At 35.5% G+C, this 20,330-nt stretch overlaps 1 protein-coding gene across 5 annotated transcripts in view; it reads left to right on the top strand.

Annotated features, from left to right (window-relative positions):
- ZDHHC14 (zinc finger DHHC-type containing 14) overlaps positions 1 to 20,030 on the top strand; it is a 99,881-nt gene extending 79,851 nt beyond the window's left edge. For 3 of the 5 annotated variants that reach the window (XM_027631195.1, XM_027631166.1, XM_027631174.1), the window contains 5 exons: positions 2,148 to 2,196; positions 6,823 to 6,925; positions 8,566 to 8,675; positions 11,055 to 11,157; positions 18,783 to 20,030. In XM_027631195.1, the coding sequence (XP_027486996.1) occupies positions 2,148 to 2,196; positions 6,823 to 6,925; positions 8,566 to 8,675; positions 11,055 to 11,157; positions 18,783 to 19,184 (767 nt within the window). In that variant the 3' untranslated portion in view covers positions 19,185 to 20,030. The remainder of the gene's footprint in view (positions 1 to 2,147; positions 2,197 to 6,822; positions 6,926 to 8,565; positions 8,676 to 11,054; positions 11,158 to 18,782) is intronic. The other 2 variants (XM_027631189.1, XM_027631182.1) reach the window with 1 other exon arrangement.
- Positions 20,031 to 20,330: the final 300 nt, after the last annotated feature.

Raw genomic sequence — 20,330 nt, 5'->3', positions numbered from 1 at the left:
TATGTCAGTATTCCATGTACTGTATGTCAAGTAGGTTTATCTAGTGGATTTTAACCTTAGAGTGTCCATTTCTAAGTATGATTTAGACAAAGAGCAGAGTAATTAATTGTGCCTCTCTGTGGTTGAGAAACACTTCAGCATTGTGTAGGTGTTACAGATAATGTATAGTAAATGTTAAATGCTAAACTGTCTACCAGCTGCAAAATATTCTTGCTATGGAGGTTTATCTACCTTGGACGAGACAGGGAAAAACATCCTTAAGTTCCAAAGTTTGGTCAGTCCTCAAAGGCAATGGGAGCAGGTATGAAATGCAATTAGTTCCTCGATGTTTATTTGCTACACTGGGGCTTCAAGCCCAGCTTTCAGATTTGTCTTCTGTAATCTTGGCAGTGTCCAAAAAAGAGTTTTTTACAAATGAAGTTTTCTTATCACATTGATCACTCCACTCTGTGCCTACCGTGCTTCTAGAAGTCCTCATATCTACCTTTCTAATAGTTACCACTTAACTATTTGTGTTCTATTTTGCAGCCCTGTAGTTGTTCAGCTGATGCTAACCATTTAGCAGGATTCTCAGTTACTTAATCTGAACCTTTGCACTTGGCATAGACTGCTTTTTGTTAGTGTGTCTGAAGAAAGTCTCAGTTATTAGACCTGGAACTATGACCTTTCTACAGTGTTTCAAAGTCATACATATGTATTTTCATAAGACCTGACAAAATTATTTTATTTTAATGCCCCTTGATTTGGACAGATTTTGAAATTTGTATATTTTTCTAATACATCTTGCAAGCTGGCATGTTATCATTTTTGGGAGGCCTAAGTGGTGATATGAGATACATCTTAACTTCTGAGGCATACATTGGAAATTTGCTCTTGCTAGGATTAGGAGTGTGTGTACATAATATCTTTGAAGATCATAAAACTAATTTTAAATATCAGAGGTATTGTCTTGCAAGAATTTCTTCCATCTCATGAAGCTGAACGCATTTTCAGTAGTAATAGTGTCTTTGTTCAGAGTTACTCATCTCTGTTTGAGGCATCAGTATTTCAACTGTTTGTTGCAGTGAAGAACCCTCCCCTTCTGACGTTTTGGTTGCACTGCTTAGAGGAGTGTGACCAGCAGTAGGGTGTAGAGATCACACCTACCTGCTGCCATTGCCATTAAGGAACCTAAAAAACAGTAGAGGAGGTAGGGGAAGTTCCATTAGTCCTGTACCTTGAGAATAAGAATCAGTTAAGTCTCAGAAATACAAGGTAAGTAACTTCCCTTTTGTAATGGCGAACAGTAAATTGACCAGATAGGTCTAGAGAATAATTTTTTATTCTTATAAAGGCAAGATTCTTCTCTCCATACAAGTCTTCAGATTAATTTAGCTAAGTGGAAAATCTGTCTGCAGGAGGACTTTCAACCTGATGGATTTAAATCAGTTACGTTAGACGGTAAAATTCAAACTATGTGCCTACAGTGTGTCACATTAAGTTAGTTTCTAATGAAGATTCATTTGCTGCAACCAGGAAATTGTCAAATCACCCTTTTTGACTACTGTCTCAGGGTTATGGAACCCAAGTGCTTCTGCACTCTGCATGCTTTGCATCTCTAGTTTAATAGCTCATGCTTCTCTTGAGCTTTTTTCAGCTAGTAGATTGTGTTTTATTTGCCAAGAGGCAACAGTAACCTATTAGAAAAATCTTCTACGTAGGTGCATAGGAGCAGGATTATAGTTGAAAAAGCTCTGCTTCTGAAACAAAGGATGGAAAGTTGAAAAATCTGAGTTTATAGGATAAATTTTCCAAGTCAAAAAGTTACTTTGAAAAACAGTATTTCAAAATAAAACAGGAGGTTATAATTTTTTGTTTCCATATTAGGTCTGAAAAGAACAAGAATAATCAGAAATCTTGTTCATGGGAAAGTATGCGTGCATCAATGTGGTATGACTGAGCAAATATCCTGCAGATGTTAAACCTTATAACTTACCCAGGTTTTTTTCAATGTTGTTGCTGCTGCACAGTGTATTCTCCTATTCATATTAGTAAATCTATTGTATGATTATTTGATTATCTTCAAATATTAATTGTTTCAACTATATGAAAACAGCCTGTAAGCCAATATCTTACTCAGCTGGTAATTTTGGGTTCTATTTCTACAGGTTCTCAACAAACAGGGTTCCTCAATGCCCTGAAGGACAGCCCTGCAAGATATCCTTTCACAGAAACAAATTGCTGATTTTGTTGCAAAATAACATCTGAGATGTGGGTTTGCTTTTTTTTTTTTTTTTTTTGCTATTGTTGGATATGTGCTTTGGGACTTTATCAGTTAATGACTTCATCACTTCCTGCACAATAGCATTTCTTGCCACATGTTGGAGGGAGGAAAGAGACTATAGCCCAGAGTGGTTTTTATTCATCTTTTGCAGAGCAGTACTCTTGACAAAGATCTGTAGTTTCCATATATGATGAAATATGCTTCATATTTTGTGGTGAATTTCATAAATATATCTTACACTATGGCCGTGCTGTGGTTTCACTTAAAATATTCAGTAATTCTCCTGGTTTTACATCCAAAAGTATCCAAAATGGCTGATTCTTTTCAGGATAGAAAAAGTAGATTTTGGAACAACTGAAACCATATGCTGTCCTCGAAGAGTTCAATTCCTGAAACTGTTCTAATGTTTTTAGAGTAGTCATTTTCAAATATTAACTTCTGTTAAGCTACAGAGCAATATGTAACTTGCATACACAGGGACTATTATTGTTGTTCAGCCTGGAGAAAACAAGACTCTGGGGAGATCATTGTGGTCTCATAAGAAAAACAGAAAGAGAGACTTTTTACCAGGGCCTGTAGTGACAGGACAAGAAGCAGTGGTTTTTAACTGAAAAGAGGGTAGGTTTAGATTGGCCTTAACAAAGATGGTTTTTACAATAAAGGTTGTAAGACACGGGAACGGGTTCCCCGGAGATGTGGATGCTCCATCCCTGGAAGTGTTCAAGGCTGGGTTGAATGGGGTTTTGAGCAACCTGGTCTAGTGGAAGGTGTTCCTGCCCATGGCAGAGGGGTTGGAACTGCATGATCTTTAAGGTCCCTTCCAACCTAAGCCATTCTGTGGTTCTGTTTTGTAAATACTCCATGTACTATTTGTCTCTTCATGAGAGCTTTCTGTATATTTTCTGTTCAGTGAGAATGGAGTCAGAAAGCAGCTAACATAATGAAAAAATGGGAAGCTGACATAACTACTGGTTAATTTCTTTCTTACATTTCAGTACAGACCATAAGCTTCCTGTTCCTTATGTATATATTTTGAATGGTTTGTGTCTGAATAAACAGTTTGCACTTCTCACAAAGATACTATAAAAAGAATTCTTTCCCTTTTGTCCATTGTACCTCACAGAGTTTGCTTTTCCACAGAAGAGTAGGAAGAATCCTTCAGAGTTGTGCATAGAGACCTCCCTTTCCAGATAGTTTTCCCAAGTGTCAAATTCTACAGATACAATTTTTTTGTGTTTTTATTCATCAGGTAGAGTCACTGAGCTGTAAACACCCTTTTTAAACAAAGCCATTGTTCAGATTTTTTGGTACAAATAATTTTACAAATTTTTCTAAATAGCATAACCATAGCTTCCAATTAAAATAATTACAATCAGTTCTTGCAAAAGATGATTCTTTCAAACTATTTCCAAACTGAGAATAGCTTTCAGTTGTCCTTAAATCAAAATGTGATCGCTTATGCACTTGAGGATTTTTTGTACAGGAGCAATGGGCTATTAATTCATAATTTATGTTCAGAGATGTGCTGCTTTGAATGGCTCAGTGGCGCATCTTCTAGCAATGCCTGATTTGATAGTGATATGTTGGACAATTTAATAGCTTGGTTACAATTAACAACAGTAAAAAATTAAATTGTCCAAATACTATTGGGAGTGCTGCTTTGGAGCCAGTCAATTTAGGCACAGAGAACATTACTACTTCTATCTTGCTAACAACCCTGTGTGAGATATCATATTATGCTAGAAAGATAATTATACTATAATATGCTAGTAAGCTATACTTTATGTTGAGCATATATTGGTTTTTTGTGTTTCTCTTTAATTAGTGGACTCAGGTTTAATTAATGGAGTCATGTTAATTTAACATAAACCACACCTGCTGTTCTAGAAGTCTTTTTGGATCTTGGTGTGGGGAACTGAAAAATGTCCCTTCGTGTAGTGAACTGAAAGAGGTTTTGAACTGAAAGAAATTCCCTTTTTTGTCAGTAGGAATTACTGTGGAGAGGAGAAATATACTTTTCAGTACCTTTTTGAGTGTAATTCTGGTGAGGAACATCTTATAAGTGGTGTGTTCGGGTTACAGGGAGCCCTTCTCCCTCTAAGGTTCTTATTATCTGACCAGGTGAATCTTCCTCCTGGTGTGTAGATTCTATCCAACAGTGCTTCTCTACAACCTTCTGTACTATTTCTACCCTCTCAAAGCCCAGTTGGTATTGTGCATAATATTTTGGCCTGTTTCCTTCTTTTGCACATTCTGGAACCCTCTGCCAACAGTCTACTTCCTTATCCATTCTTTCTTGTACTCCTCGCTTTAGCTGTGGCCATTTAACAGTCAGCTGAGTCAGAGATCCTGTCCTGTGTTGGTTTGACTTCACATAGTTTGAGGAGGAGACGAGAGGGAAAAAGCAGTGAACATGCTGCTCAGGAATGAACTTTGGTCATCCTGCTGCTTTTGGAGAAAATTTGCTTAAATGCAAATGTCTCTTTTCTGGCTTTAAACCACTCTGACTGGAATAGGTTGTAGGGAAAGCTACACCAGGACTTCAGGTGTTTCCCAGTTTGTTAGGGGAGAGCAGCTCTGCAATACAAAAATCTATGCTGTTAACTAATATTAGGATTTTTCATTGCAAACACGTCCATCCGTGCATTTTCCACTCTGTGTCTCTGTGTGATGGTGAGGAGCTGTCATATTTCTCTTCCATTGATATGTTCAGGATATTTATTCTGTGTTTTAAGGCTATGTCCTTGTTCTGGAAAATTTTGACTTGACATTGTCTTGGAAAGTGACTATACTAAAGGTTGATATGGTTAATATACAGATTATTTTTATCCTCTTCCCATCATCTTGTTCCTACTGATTCATTTGATCTATATCTCTGGGAACCAAAACTCCTTCTGCTGTTGATTTGTGTTCCCTAAAATAAAACCCGAAAACCTATTGAAGTGTTGTAGAAAATAGCATTCTCAAAGCAGATGTATTTTGAGTTCATGGCTATTTTGTGTAAATAAAACTATATATAAATAAAAAACTATAGCAGGAAGCTTTCTATAGAAATTTCCTCTTTATGTTTGCTTATATCAAGTTTAGAAGCAACTTTATTGTTTTATTGCTGAGACAATGATTCCTTTAGAGTTAAAGGAATTATATAAACTCTAGTAAGTATGCAGTGTTGAGTGCTGACTGATTTTCCTAGTATACCAATCTCACTTTTAAAGCCTAGCTATTTTTTTATGGGTATAACATTTGGGTTATACAGTTTATAATGAATGAAAATACGTGTAGTTTGAAAAGTTGTAGTGATGCACACAAACGTGCATGTGCACACCTTTGCTACTCTCTTGAGGTGAGGGAGTTCTTGCTGTACATGTACCTGTGCCACTCCCTTTAACTCACAAGTGAGAACACCCCTAGAGCTCACATGCTTGTACCTTGAGTGCAAGTCCCTGTACATTGCACCTCATACTGAGTCTGCTGTTTGGATGCTGACTACTTGATGTTTGACAGGGATGGCGCTGTGTCTGGGCTCGACAGATTCCAGCAGATTTACCCGTGGCTGTACCAAACCAAGTTTTAACTGCTGCTGTTCCCACTTCTGTGGGAACAGAAGTTATCTTTCTGCCATTTTTTGTGATTTACTTATAGATCAGACTGATGTCTTCATTAAAAAGTCTACTTGTAATTCCTCAACTAGTGTTTAATAGCAGCACAGTGAGCTGGGAGTTGATAGGCTTCCTCTTTAACATAAGTTTTGGGCGAATGCTGCTGAGTTTTGAATATCCAATGCCACCTCACCTGTTTAGACTCACAGGTTTAACAGAAGTTGCTTTCCAGGCCATTTGCCAAAGCTGGGCCACTCAGGCATCCCCACAGTCTTAACATAGAATATATCCAGTTATTAGGGGGACTTGAAAGAGCAAGTGAACTTTATATTTTATTTGGACTAGTGCACTTCAATGCTAGTGTTAGGATGCCTGTCAGCATCTTAACTTCAGTAACAGAAGAAAAACAAGAGAGTCTAGCAGTTAGAACGTATGACTGAGATGCAGTTTACTCAGTTGTTGTTGCCATACTTGTGAGCAGAGATCTAGAACTCTTAGTCCTGGCTGAAGACTCACACTGTGCAATAAGTATTTGTACAAACATACCTGTTCAGTTTTTGGTGTTCAGCTAGCCTTGGGTTACTTCTCTTGTCTTTGATCTTCCCCTCACCCCATCAAAACCATTATTTACTGTTACTTATCAATTTGCCTGTCTTAATACAAGTGTGATGACTCTTACAGGATGAACATGAAAATTTGAATTTCAGCAATTAAGATGAGTAGTTTCTAGCCTTTTTCAATTTGCAAACCCTTAAATATTTGCTGGTGTACTATCCAGTGGTCTATACAATAAAGCCTACTGGCAGTAGTCTTGCTTTTCTGAGTTTAATTTTTACTGACCCCTTTGAAGTACCCCAGAGATCTAAAGGGACTTGTGGATTACCTGGAATTTTGTGATTTTTTAACTACTTTTTATTGGATTTTTTTTCCATTTGTGTTATTTCCTTGACTTTCAATTACTGTGCTGGAAGCTGTGGTATGTTTTTTCTCAGTATGGTCCATTGTTGGCCTCTCAGGTTTTCACACATATTTGATCAGCTCCAATCAAACAACAAATGAAGATGTAAGTTCGTAGTTTATTTCTACATATGTTTCTAAATAGTAGTGAGGAGGTTTTTCTCAAATCACACCTGTCTGCATCATTTTGTGAATACCTCATTAGGAAAGAAGACAGTAACATGGTTGTGCTTGATTCGAAAGATCAGATGAAATCTTTTTGCCTATATTTGTTGTGGCTTGAAAATATGGTGGTTTATATACATAGTATGTCCATTATGGTTTATGCATACAGGACCTTGATCTTGAAATAGGAAAATATAGAATAGAGGATAAAAAGAAACAAGTATATATTTTATACGGTAGGGAATTAATAAATACTTTTCAGTATCTGTTTTTCATTGAGAGTTCTAAATATTATTTGACTCAAAAATTGATTACTGTGAAAACTAAAAAGTGTGTTGAATTCTCTAAACAAAAATTTCACCCTTTGTTTTATTTTACCTTTGAAATTTTTTTGCCAGTCTGAGGTCTAAAACCTCTGGCAAGAAGTATATAATTAATTTAAAGGTCAACATTCTCATTTCTACAGTTTTCTATTTTGCGCGTAAATTTCTACTGTTTTGTTGTGGAAATTATGTTTGACTGTGTGTGAAGTCTTCATGTGTCCTCCCCTAACTAAAAGGAGAAACATAAAATGAATGAAAGGAGAAAATAAAATTAGCTAGGGAGCTAATGGTATAGAAAACCTGTTGGAAATTTAGTAAGTGATCTAACAAAGGAATGTAAACTTTAAATTATTTTGCTGTAATTTTATGTTGTACCTTTTTCACAGGTATTTGGCAGATATAAATGTAGCATCTTTGAGACTGTCAAACACATGTTTTGTCACTGTTTAAGGTCACTATTAAAATAGTAAACTTTACAATCAATACCAGTCAACCACAAAAAAACTTCCCAGGCAGAAGGAATCGTGCCTCAGCATCGAGTATCAGAGCAAGTAGCCTGACTTGGAACAAGCTACGTTGTTAGTAAGACAGATGAGATACTCTGGTATTCCTCAATTATTAGGTTTAGGCCAACATTGTCTCTCTATGTGAACTTGTTGTGCTTCCGCTATCCCACTTCCCTCAAATAGATGTCTCGTTTGGATTGTTGAAAGACAGATAGCAGCGACCTGCAGCAGTGGAACATGTCTGAATTTCAAGTAAACTGTTCAGTAATTTAGTTTAAAACTTACATCCCCAATTGAATACAGCAAGACATTTTACTCAGGCTCTCAAGTATCTCACAAACAGAAAAACTAACTAGCTAAGGAAAAATGTAATATGCAGTAAAAGGTAGTAATGGCTGCAGATACTTCACAATATTTTAGAGCCATTTGTGAACTGTATCATGTGATATGCCATATTATTTGTAAACTTAGACCATTAGGTTTAGATGATGAAATTCTTACTGTGAATATATTGATTCTTTGAAATTTTGGGTTGTCTAAATCTATGGAGGTAAAGCATGTGCTCACTTTTAAGATTTTAGGATCCAGCCTTGCATAACAGCCCAAAACTCTAAGCTGTTTGGACATGTCACCATGGGTTTTCTGTGATCTGCTTCTGCAAGTAGCATGTTGGTGCTTTGGTAACCCTTAATTTGTCCCAGCCATTTTCTATATTGTTTTACATGTGATGTATATTGTTCATATCTCTTCAGATTAAAGGATCATGGTCAAATAAAAGAGGTAAAGAGAACTATAATCCCTACAGTTATGGCAACATCTTTACCAATTGCTGTGCTGCACTCTGTGGGCCCCTCTCTCCAAGGTAAGAGTATCAAAAGCATTGTTAACATAAATAGAGCCACCTGATTATTGATGAAAGAATTATTCTTTGCGATTGCGTAAGTTGACTCAATAAAACTAAAGTTTTGTATTAGTGTCCGTTAGAAGCTTTAATTAGGTTTTTCTTCAGTAGGAAAAAGATAAATTGGTAAATTGTGTTTAAAGTAAATTAGTGATCAGATGCTCTAAATTATATTTAAGATTGACATCTGAAATGAAAATAAACTTATTTGTTGTTTGAACTTTTGCCACTGCAGTTAACTTACAGCAGTGGAAGATTGCTAGTAGTTAACCATTGCATAAAGGATAACTTGAAATTTTATTAAACTCTTACATATCTAACAAATGTTTCATGAGTTTAGGAGAGTTTATGAACCTTTAGTCTACAGCAGCTTGATAATTGTTCATTTTTGACCCGTTTTATTTAAATGGACAGTATTTTTTTATTTAATACTATTAACATATATACATTAAGCTGAATTTGGTGATCTTACACCAAAGCAATTCAAAAGAAAGCACAATGGATTAAGTTTTACATTTTCACTTTTGAAATCCAAAATGTTTGTATATGTAAGGTTAGAGATGTTTTTTTCAGCTTGAACAAAATGTAGGACAGAGCTGAGAGCAGAGAAATAAAACTGCCAGCTGAAAAGACTTCATTCTTTTCTTATTCCAGTGCTCAGTGATTACATAGTTCACACACTACATATACAGTTTCACTGTAGAGACTAGCTGAGATCTTGTAGATTATTTTTGTGACATACTCATCAGTTGATATGTTTTGCTTTGTCTGGAATTATGTAGTGATGAATCTGAACTACCAAGAAGGAAGAAAGTAAATGACTCTATGGTCCAATGGCCAAGGTGTTTAGTTGGAAGTGGGATTTTCTGGCTTTGCTATCAGGAATATCAGAGGTGGTTCTTCTTTGAGCAGTCAAAGGTCAACAGGAGAGACTGATGTCTTTTCCTAAATTAGAGACAACTGGGTAATGATTTCCACATACTGGGTTAACACTGGTGAGAAAGAGTAGCCTTATGTCTGCTTCCTACCTGTGTGGATGTTGCCTGAAGCCAGCCCTTTAATTTTGCCATTTTGCTTTTCATAAAAGTATGTGACATAAAAGCTTACTGGCACACTTCAAATTCTTTTGACTCCAAATGAAAATCTTCATTAAAACTACATCATGTTTCTCAGTATTTGAAATAACATCTTAGGCTGATAAAGTAGCAGTACGCAATTAGACCAAACTGGCATTGGCTCCTGTGTTTTAACAGAGTTTGTACATTTTTTCCTATTCCATGCAGCAACATTACTTATTTAGATGTCAAAATAATATGTAGAAGTTCTTCAAGGAGATATTTTATGACCAAGGGGAAAAATTTACTGACTGTAAAATGTAAATTATATCCTTGCTTTTTTTACTTTTAATCTCAGCTGTGTCCCAAGTCACTAAATATTAATTTTTCCCTTAAATTCTGGAAAAGTGGCTTACCAGCAATTACAGCTTAAAATTCAAAATGTTCAAGTGCCTTTGAGAGTGCAATGCAGGGAGAGAGGATCTGTAAATAATCAAAACTTTTCTCCTTTCTGTTAAAGATGGTTTCTCATTTTAAATCTATGCTAGCAAATTCAGAATGCATTTTATATGTACTCAACAATTACTTTCAAATCTTAATTTGATCCATAGCTGTCAGCATAGGTCTAATCAGTCTTCTGATATAATAAATCATATAACATTTTTAAGCATCTTTAATTAGGTTAGATTATTCCATTCTATTATTTTTTTTTTTAAATCTTATGTAGATTTTTACTTATGTTTAGTAATTTCTTCACAAAGCATTTTCTTAGATGCAAATAAGCAATTTTATGAGTGCATCACTTTGGTAAGCACAGTGGAGTATTATTAGCGGTGTTAAGTAGCTGTCATGAAAAACCTGATGAGTAAGTTTTCTGTCTGAACAAAAGTTCATCTTTCTTTCTTTCTTACTAAATTTTGTGACTAAGTAGTTTTAATTTAGATGTGAAAACTGGCAAAAAAACCAACCTTCAGAAGGGATGCTGAATCAAAGTGCCCTAGTGAGTTTTGTAATTTGTTTTCACACCTATGGTTTAAAATTCTTTGGTTTTGTGGTATCTGCTGGTAAGCTTATAAATCTACTGTCTGTGATAAAAATCCAGAAAAGTAGTAGTATGTATAACTGTGTGATAGGCAGTATCACAAGGAAGAACTACCTTACTGATGAGTGCAAATGAAGTCTTGTGCTTTAGTTGAGTAAAAGAGGACATTCTTTTTATTGAGAGGAAGTAGTTATTGACCAGAAATATTCCTAACTCTTTTTCTTTATTGTGATTATTCTGTAGCTTAATTGACAGAAGAGGATTTATACAACCGGATACACCGCAGTTAGCAGGACCATCAAATGGCATTACTATGTATGGGGCCACACAATCTCAGAGCAACATGGTAGGAATCATCCCATAGTGTTGTTCATCAAGATTCCTGTGAATGTTTTCCTTCTTCACTTTCATGTGAACTAATCAAGTAATAACTAACTGGATACAGCTGACACACTGGGTGGAATGACTTGTTTATTAACAGTAAAGAAAAAAACCAAAACCCAAGGCTCTTTTTAATATATGTTTCACACAGTGTAATAGTTATGGCTCACGGATTCTAAAAAAAAAAAAAAAAAGGCTTTTCTACACTTGATTTATTGAATATACTGGCATTTTGACTTTTACTGTTGACACCTGCTGTGTTTTCAACTGGAATATTCAAGTATCATGGACTTGCTCTGGTTCGTCATTTTCCAGCTAATTGTTATTTTGTATGGCACTTCCTTCATACTTTATTTCCTTCCTTGCTTGTGCACTGCGGTTTTGCATAGACTAATGTATTTAAAAAAGCAAAGATGAACAAAGAGAAGTTTCTAGGGGAGAAGTATTTTGAAGAAAGAGCAGGAGGACACTGAACTTGCAATGAACAAAAAATGGCAACTGGATTGTTACAACAAAAACTTTTAAACACCTTTGAAACTGTGCCAATAGTTTTTACTTTGTTTTTTGCTGGTAGCATTGGCTATCATAATGGAAGATAGGATTTCCAGTGCCAAGAAGAAGAGAATAACTGGAAAGATCTTTTTCCAAAGGCAAGCATCTTGCATATGTGCCTATTTCTGAATTGTTATCCACATATCTTCATATAATGTGGGTTCTAAGACTTTGTCCAAGAAGTCATGAGTTATGGACACCCTCCCTCTGCCAAAAAAGAGGAAGCCACAAGGCCTTCTGACATAATTCAGCCTTTCTTTTGAACAAAAGAAGAAAAGACTCTCTCTTCTCAGCCAGATTAGTTTTTGTGTCACTGATAAATTTGTGTAAAAATTTTGGTTTAGTTCCTAAGCTGGTTTTACGTACTATTTTGAGGATTAAATAGATTTGTTAGTCTCTTTAACAAGAAAACTTATTAGAGGCACAGTGTTAAGTCTGAATATTCTGTGAGGTGCAGTTGAGCAGAACAAGGTAATGCTCAATGCAGATTATCAAAATAATATAACTCTGAAGAGAGAAAAGGGCATTTAAAAAAAAAAAAAGAGAAAGCAAACCTTAGAAATGGGCTGAGGTCTTTCAGGGATTACCAAACTTTCTGACTCTGTCAAGGCTTCTTATTTGTGAGGATCATAAACCCACAGTATGTCCCTGGCATTAAATTACCTTATCATTATAAGGATTATACTTGCATTATAAGAAGACACTATCATTATTCCTAGATATTAATGAGAATATCTTGTGCTAGTTTGATAGAAAATTGACTAAGTTTGTCTCTAGGAATGGAGAAATCTGTTATGGTATTACTTTAATTCAAATAGGTAGCTGTTATGATTTTTAAGTGTAATACTGGTAATTACACAAATTCTTTGAGGACTTGAACTTCTTATGTCCTAGAACACCACACCACATGAGCTGGGAAAGGCTTAGGTTCTTAAACAGTTATCAAAATCACTAGGAAACGTCCAGATTTCATTCCTGAAAATGATCTCTTAGAAAAAGCTTGAAAAATGTAATATGTCAAGTTTGATTTGGAGGAATATGTTATGTGACTGTAATGCTATTTTTCTCATTATACCTGGTCTGTATCCAAGACCAGTTGGTTTCTAGTGGCCTCTGGGTATAAGGATTAAAATTTCTCCCTTCAGTTTTGTTGCAAACTGTTAAAGACATGCTTAGTTTACCAGTCTCTCTAACACTGTTTTCTCTTCCCTGTTGAAGGGGATGTGTCTGGTACTGCCACTTGTATTATTACAATTTTAGATAAGGACAGACAAAGTAAAATTCCTTGACTTGAAAGGGCATGTGTAGATCATAGTCTAGGGATGGCAGAGGTTTAGCCATTTATACATCTTCAGAGATATTTACACTGTTTTAGCAAGCTTAATGCTTCTGCATACAAGAAATAATTTACTAGAAATCTGAAGTGTGTTTCAGTACACCTTTATGGTGTGTCTCCAGTTTTATTCCAGAATGCATTGCATCTTCTTATCTCAACATTGAATCCTAATGTCTAGATGTTATGCTGCTTAATCCACATAGCGTGCTAAAATGTCTATCCTGCCCATTGATATTAAATAAAGATTTTAATGAGCATATTCTCTCACAATTGTCTTCTCTTATTCCTTCCCTCTTTCATTTCCTTCTCTTCCCTCAAATCTTTTACTCAGTGACTTGTGTCTTTCTAAATAGAATTTTTGTGCCTCGCCCAACTAGCCTCTTATCGCTCTTTAAATCTCTCTGGGTTGCTTAGTATTATATTCTCTTTTCATGTATTTTAATGAATCTTTTAGCATAGCATCATTTTTGCATTTAAGCTCAACATAAATATCAGGTTAAGTGTAAAGTTGCCAGACGCTTGTTTTCAGTGCAATGTATTATCTCTTATTCAGTATACCATTTGTGGGGCACTATTACCACAGCTTTTGTGGTAATTTTGTGGTAATTTTGCCTCTGAGACTTTGAATATTTCATATAGGATCTACCCTACTCATGATAGTGACCCAGTTTGTCACAATCTCAAAAAGTCAGGATTATTGCTATAATCAGTGCTTGATAAACCCATACTGTGATTTTATTTTTTTATAGGTCTTCATAGAAGAGATTTTTCTCATGTTCTGTCCTTAATATCTCCCTTATTTTACTAAAAGCTGAAGTTGTATTTACTTTTATGAAGACTGGAAGCACATACAATTATTATTTTGCCAGTATGTTCCAAGAGTTTTTAATTTCTTTTCCAATGTAATTTGAAATTAATCTGGTAAATTGATTAGCCAACTTCTTAATATCCTTATCCACATGACAAGCATGGTCACTTGGAGCTCATAATCCATGCATCTGGTTATTTCCAAAGTATTTCCCTATTGCATTTTACTGCTGATTATTTTTGCAACCTTGTTATTAGTTGGATTGCCCAAGTATATCTCTTATTCTTAAGAATTTCTTTTTGTGTGAAGCACAGTATCTCATCCATTATGAAATAAGAATTTTCTCTGTAATTTATTCTTTCTCTTTCATTTTAAAGTGTATTTTGTGTTCCGAAAAAAGTTCTAATTTCACCATAAACCCACCAGCTACCATTACTTAGGTCTGCACTGTTGTAATACTTAGCTTTCCCTTAAAAGCCTGAGCTGATCCTTGGGGTTTGGTACTGGGTATTTTATTCTTTAGTATTTCATTGAGAGGAAACACAGACTATCTCACTCCATGCATTTTTTTTTTTTTGGTGAGGAATTAGTTTGGTTTATATTTACAATGATGTCTCTAGGAGTTCTCTAATGCCTTATAAACTGATAGACTTTGCTGCTATCTGACTTTGTGTCAGGACAGGTTTATTTCCTTATTTTTAAGAAATTCACTTGCACTCCTGCATTCCTAGGCATCTCTTCTTCAGTGCTTAGGTGGTAGTTCCTTGTGTGCCAAATTCTCTTATTTCTAGTTCTCTGTTTTCTTTCCTGGATGCAAATTCTTTAGAGTGTTTTCTTACTTATATGTACCACTAAAAATTGTAGGAGCCATAGTGCATGTGTAGCATTTATTACCAGTGAGATGTGCAGGAAAGTCCTCTCCCAGGTGTTCACATAAGTATTTCTATTACTCATCTGGAAACAGATCCAGCTGCACCAGGCAACAGTAACTCTGACAGTCCTGGTGTACTTTTTCCTTTGATTTTCATATTTTCATTGTTAGCAGTAAGTTTCTATTATGACAGTAATAGGATCGGCAAGGACAGGAATCCCATTTTGCTGGGAGTCTTTCCTTGTATATTTACCAGTGTCCTTCCCAAATGCCTGAAACAGAAGTCAACATCACTACAGTCAAGGTTTTTCATTAAAGCATTTTACTTCATGGTTAAAATGGGTTAAGGGCACATGCAAGTAAATCAACTTCAGCATTTTGCCTTGGGTTGGGATATGTTTTAGGAGCAATTCTTTTGATAGTGCATGTTCACTGCAATTTAATTTATATCCCGGTGCGGTGTCAGAGCGCATGAACTAGATTTATTTTACCTCATCATAGATCTGCTCATTGTGCACTGTAGTACTTGATAGTGGAGCCATTCACTTGGTGGGATTTGTGGCTCAGTTCTTGCACAGTATCCACAGTACATTGATTTTGATTGTGAAATCCTGCACCTGTCAGGAACAGTTATACTGCTCCATCCCTCCACTTTTTACCTATCTACTGTATCCACCTAGTATGGTATTTCAGCATCCTTCCTGTTACTTCGTAGCACTGTCAGCCTCCTCTGAACTTCTTATTGTTTGTACTTTATTCAGAGATGCTGAGATAATTCAACCTCCTTTTCTCCATCTTCTGAGAATTGTAACAATTCTGGAATGTTACTAGTGTTTAGAAAATTTTTAACAAAGTTTATTTAAAATTTAAACTAAATGATCTCTGATTATTTAGAAATAAACACATTTGGAAATGTGAAAAATCTATTGCCATGTACAACAACTATGTTACCAAGTATTTTCTGTGTAGCTTAGAAAAAAACAGATTTTTCTTCAGGAAAAAAATTTGTTTCCTTAGTTGTTTGTATTTATTATTTGTGAAATAAACACAGAATTCTAGGTTTTGTCTAATTTGCTTTAATTTATGCCTTTTTATGTGAAAATAAATATAGAGATGGCTAAAAATGTCTATGCATGCATGTAGTTGAACTTCTGTACTGGTAGAACTTATTGGACTTATCTTACCTTCAGAATCTGCTGTTTCTCTTGAAACAGTGGAAAATAAAGCCAGGTCTGAAGCAAGAAGGTACTGGTGGAATAGTTTTGACAGACTTTTAGTTATTTAGATTTCAGTTCTTGGGTTTCTTTTTGTTGTAGTCATAGGTTTTTTAATTTAATTTGAAATCCTGGTGTTGAATAATTCGTGTGATTAGTAGCAGTTAAGGCTTCTGGCCCTAAATTTCATTCAGTCAAGAGTGAAATATGGAATGGAGGAAAACCTACCATGCCAGCCCTATAAACAAGTCTGATTTCCTTGTTTAGGTTTGTGTTGGCTGTTTAGACTCAAGAATAGTCTTGCCTGTATATTCTGTGGTTTTATCAGATATTTTTGAGGGCTTCATTGAGCACATATACTTTTTCTAGTTTAAACGCTGCCCTAATTCTCTTTCCAAAGCTGTTTACAGCCTGTATTTTCCCAGAGATTTCATGCTGCTCACCATTAAACAGAACAAGAAAAGGAAAACCTGAACTGTATCTAAATGAAAAGAGAGGCATAAGGGAAATGACAAGTACATGAAAAATGAAGAAGAGAAATACAACACCTGAAGAAGTTTATAACACTACTTAATGGAGCTTTATGAGACTACTTTTTCTTTTCCAGTATTGATTCAATTGAAATGCAGTAGAGTTCTGTAAGAAAATGAATTCAGACTATACAATGAGTTCAAGTAAATTACCTTCAGCTAATTTAAAAGGGTGTACTTGTATTACTTGTATTGCCTGGAACACATTAATGATTGCCTTTTGAAGATCAGAGCTGAAAGTTCACTAAAGCAATAAGTCAGTTGCTAATGTTATTTGTTTTCAGTGTACCCCAGTGGCAGTAGGCATTCCTTGCTTTGGCTGCTGCTCTTCAGAGAAGATAGATTTTGTCTGTCTTTTTGAAGTTTGAAAATTCAGTTAACATATTTTTGAGGTCTGCACAGTAAGGTTAGTTGAAGGCGCTATAGTTTAATTGAAGTAAGCAGGTGTGAATAACAGAATATTGATCAAGAATGAGTTATTCACACTGAATTACTAATTGAAAACATGACTTTAAAAGATGCTGACAGTTTTCTTCTTAGTAACTGCAGCAAGGTTTCAGCTTTAAGCCTGTGAGTAATCCCCCTGAAATTATAGGGGACCACTTCAGTTTTTTGGCTGGGGCTGTTTGTCATTTTGTGGGGGGGAAATTGCTTACAATTTATATGAACTCAATTCATGTAATAGGAAGTCCTTCTGAAAGCAGAAGTGTTGGAAATATGTAACTGAGTAAGGATTGGACTTCTGCCTATCAAAAAATAGTTGGTCTGGAAGTCCTAAACTAATTATACATCTTTTAAATACTACCTATCTACTATGATAAGTACTCTACCTGCACACTTTCTGAGTGTAACGTATGCATCCACCATTAAGCTATTCAGTGGTGAAACTGGAGAACCTGAAAATACCAGAGGAACCATTCTTGGTTGTGGTTTTCATTATATACTAAAGGAAGCAAAAGTATTTCCATAAGTTTCCTTAGAGTGTATCACAGTGGCTTATTAAACTCAAAGGGACATTTTAGGGAATTGCTATGATGTTAGTAGCAATAGTTATGATGGGAATATAGGAAAAGATGATGGATTTGTAACATATAGTGATTTGATATAGATCAAAGAACTTAGTCATAAAGCAGAACATACTGCTTTAACAGAATTCTTGAAATAACAAGAGTGAATAGGCATGTCTTACCTCTGGACGTATCTTTTATTTTGCTTACTTGCTTCCAAATGTTCTTCATTGCATTGGATTTATAGTTGTATTCATTGATTGTAGTGTTTTTCTTACACAGCAGAACAGTACTATGGCAAATGAATCTAACAAGATTTTGAAAATCTGCAGATGTTATAACTGATCTGGCTAGGAATTAAATATATTTTTTCCTTGGAAGCTCTCAAAAATCATGCCAATTTGTGTTAAAGAAAATTTGGCAGTAGGTGTACTACCCACTTAGCTATCTGGACATTACTGAAACACCTACCTGTCTTATCATCTCAAGGAATAAGTGATAATTTTGTATCAACAGGAATAGGTGTAGAGCCAAAAGCATTTCTGGTAATAGTCACTTCAGCCGAACTGAATTTATATTATGCTGAATTTTGCTTGTTTTTGAGACAGTACTTGCCAGAAAAGGTTTTATTTTATACATTGATTGTTCACATTGTCAAGATTAGTCAAGAAACTGCCTAAAAAATCATTCAGGTTGATCTCAAATTGATACGTCTGCAGTGCTGCCTGATTTCCACACATCCGCTAGAATATAGAGTATAGTGTAGTATATTCTGTAGAATGTATATATCATGTATTAAAAAATAATGTAAGAAAAAATTTTTACTCATAAGGGCTGTATTGCCAACTATATTTTTATAAAAATCACCTGCGTCAAAGGAATTCTTGTTCTGGAAACCTTCTGTAGTAGCTTAATTCCTGCATGTGAAGACCAGTTAAAAGAAGACAATTGCCTAGTGTTTTTGAACTTAAAGATGCTTAGATCTATTTTAAAGACTACCGAAGCCCTTAAGTGAACACTGTAAATGTTTTTCATAATTTACTTTGATAATAATTCAAAGCATTGGCTCAGTTACGCGTGCCTTTCTTTTTTTCCCTGGGCAGCATGCAATGGGATTTTTGGGTGGCTAACCATGGTATGATACTAATGGCTTTCTTTTTTTTTTCTCTTCACATCCCATTCTTTTCCATACCTCTTTGTCCATATTCTCCCTGGTTTTTTTTCTCTGTTTTGTTTGCGTTGTATGATTTTGACACCCTTTCCATTCTACAGTGTGACCAAGATCAGTGCATTCAGAGCACCAAATTCGTTTTGCAGGCTGCTGCCACCCCTCTACTACAGAGTGAGCCAAGCATAACTAGTGAAGAGCTACCTTTACCAGGAAAGACTTCTATCAGTGGGCCTTGTGCAGCTCTATCTCTAGGGCAACCGACACCACCATCTTCTATGCCAAATCTCACATCAGATTCAGGTTTGACAGACATCATACCATTAAAAGAGGAACACGAAGGTCATCAGTTTCTCACTCCTGAAGAAGCTCCATCACCTCCTGGGATGCTGCCAAGTGGAAGTCCTATCACACACAGCCATACAATGCACGTCCTGAGTCTAGCCAGCCAGGATTCATTGCATGAAGACTCAGTACGTGGTCTCGTGAAGCTTAGCTCAGTTTGAACAGCTTTTTTGAACATCACACCATTTCCTGGTGTCTATACAAATCTCTAATTAACAGGAATGACACTTCAGTACCGCTATAAGACTTCATAACATACCTATAATGGAAACTATATCGCATAGTGGAGTCTACTAAAAAAACAAGTTATTTTTCAATTGAGCTATGGCATATTTTTGAACAGGTTGCTAATGGTTGTGCTTTGATGGTGACTGCATTTTATTTTTAAATAAAACCAGAAGAGGTCAATAATCTTGTTTCCTGAAGCTTTGGTACCCCAAGTTGGAAGTCTGCCTGTAACAAACACCATGTACAGTACAAAAGAGAAAGATTATTGGATGTAAGTGTCATGCTCTGTGTTCTATGCTCTTGTAATACACACTTGTTAAGGCTTACCACACCTGTGGCCAGAATGATCTGCACTTACATGTTATGCTACCAATATCTGAGAATAGAAAATTACCATTCCATTTGTTAATACAAAAAAAAAAAAGACTGCAGATGTGGATTTGCATGCCACGCTACAGTATGTGTTACAGTGGTGTTGGTATTAAGAGAAAGTGCTGCTTTTTTATTTGTGACTTTCAAAGTGCTGTTTCATTTAAAGACAGTACAATAAACAAATTAATGGACTATATTTTTTCAATTTATTAAATTTTATTTTAAATTAATCAGTGGTGCCTAGAAGGTGACGAATTACTGATTTGATCATGTTGCATATCATTTAACCTTCTGTTTAAGTGTTTAGAGTGAGGTATTGTGTTGTGCCATACCACAAAATTCTTCCACTCCCTAATGTGATACAGTTACCTGTGGACCTCCAATAAAATTACATCCTCTATTTCGTGGACATGTGTACAGTTATCCTTACACAGTTTTGGTGGGGAAAGAGGGGGAAATTGTGACTTGGTAACACAGTTTGTAAAGATTTGACTGGAATATATATACATAATGAAACTAGTGTTATGGAGGAATAGTTGGTTATGATTAGGGTGGCTTCACCATTTTTTATGGCTTTGTTTGAGATGTGTATTTGCTCCCATAAGAAGTCCTTATTTGGAAACAGTAGAATTACCTTCTGCTTGCACTGTAATTTTATGTTCCTTATCATATGGCTAAAGGGTGAGGGGCTTAAGATTCAAGACAGT

Source organism: Corapipo altera, unplaced genomic scaffold (genome assembly GCF_003945725.1).
Source record: "Corapipo altera isolate COAL_440 unplaced genomic scaffold, ASM394572v1 2b, whole genome shotgun sequence".
Taxonomy (NCBI): domain Eukaryota; kingdom Metazoa; phylum Chordata; class Aves; order Passeriformes; family Pipridae; genus Corapipo; species Corapipo altera.
This window is presented reverse-complemented; position numbering and strand designations above follow the sequence as displayed.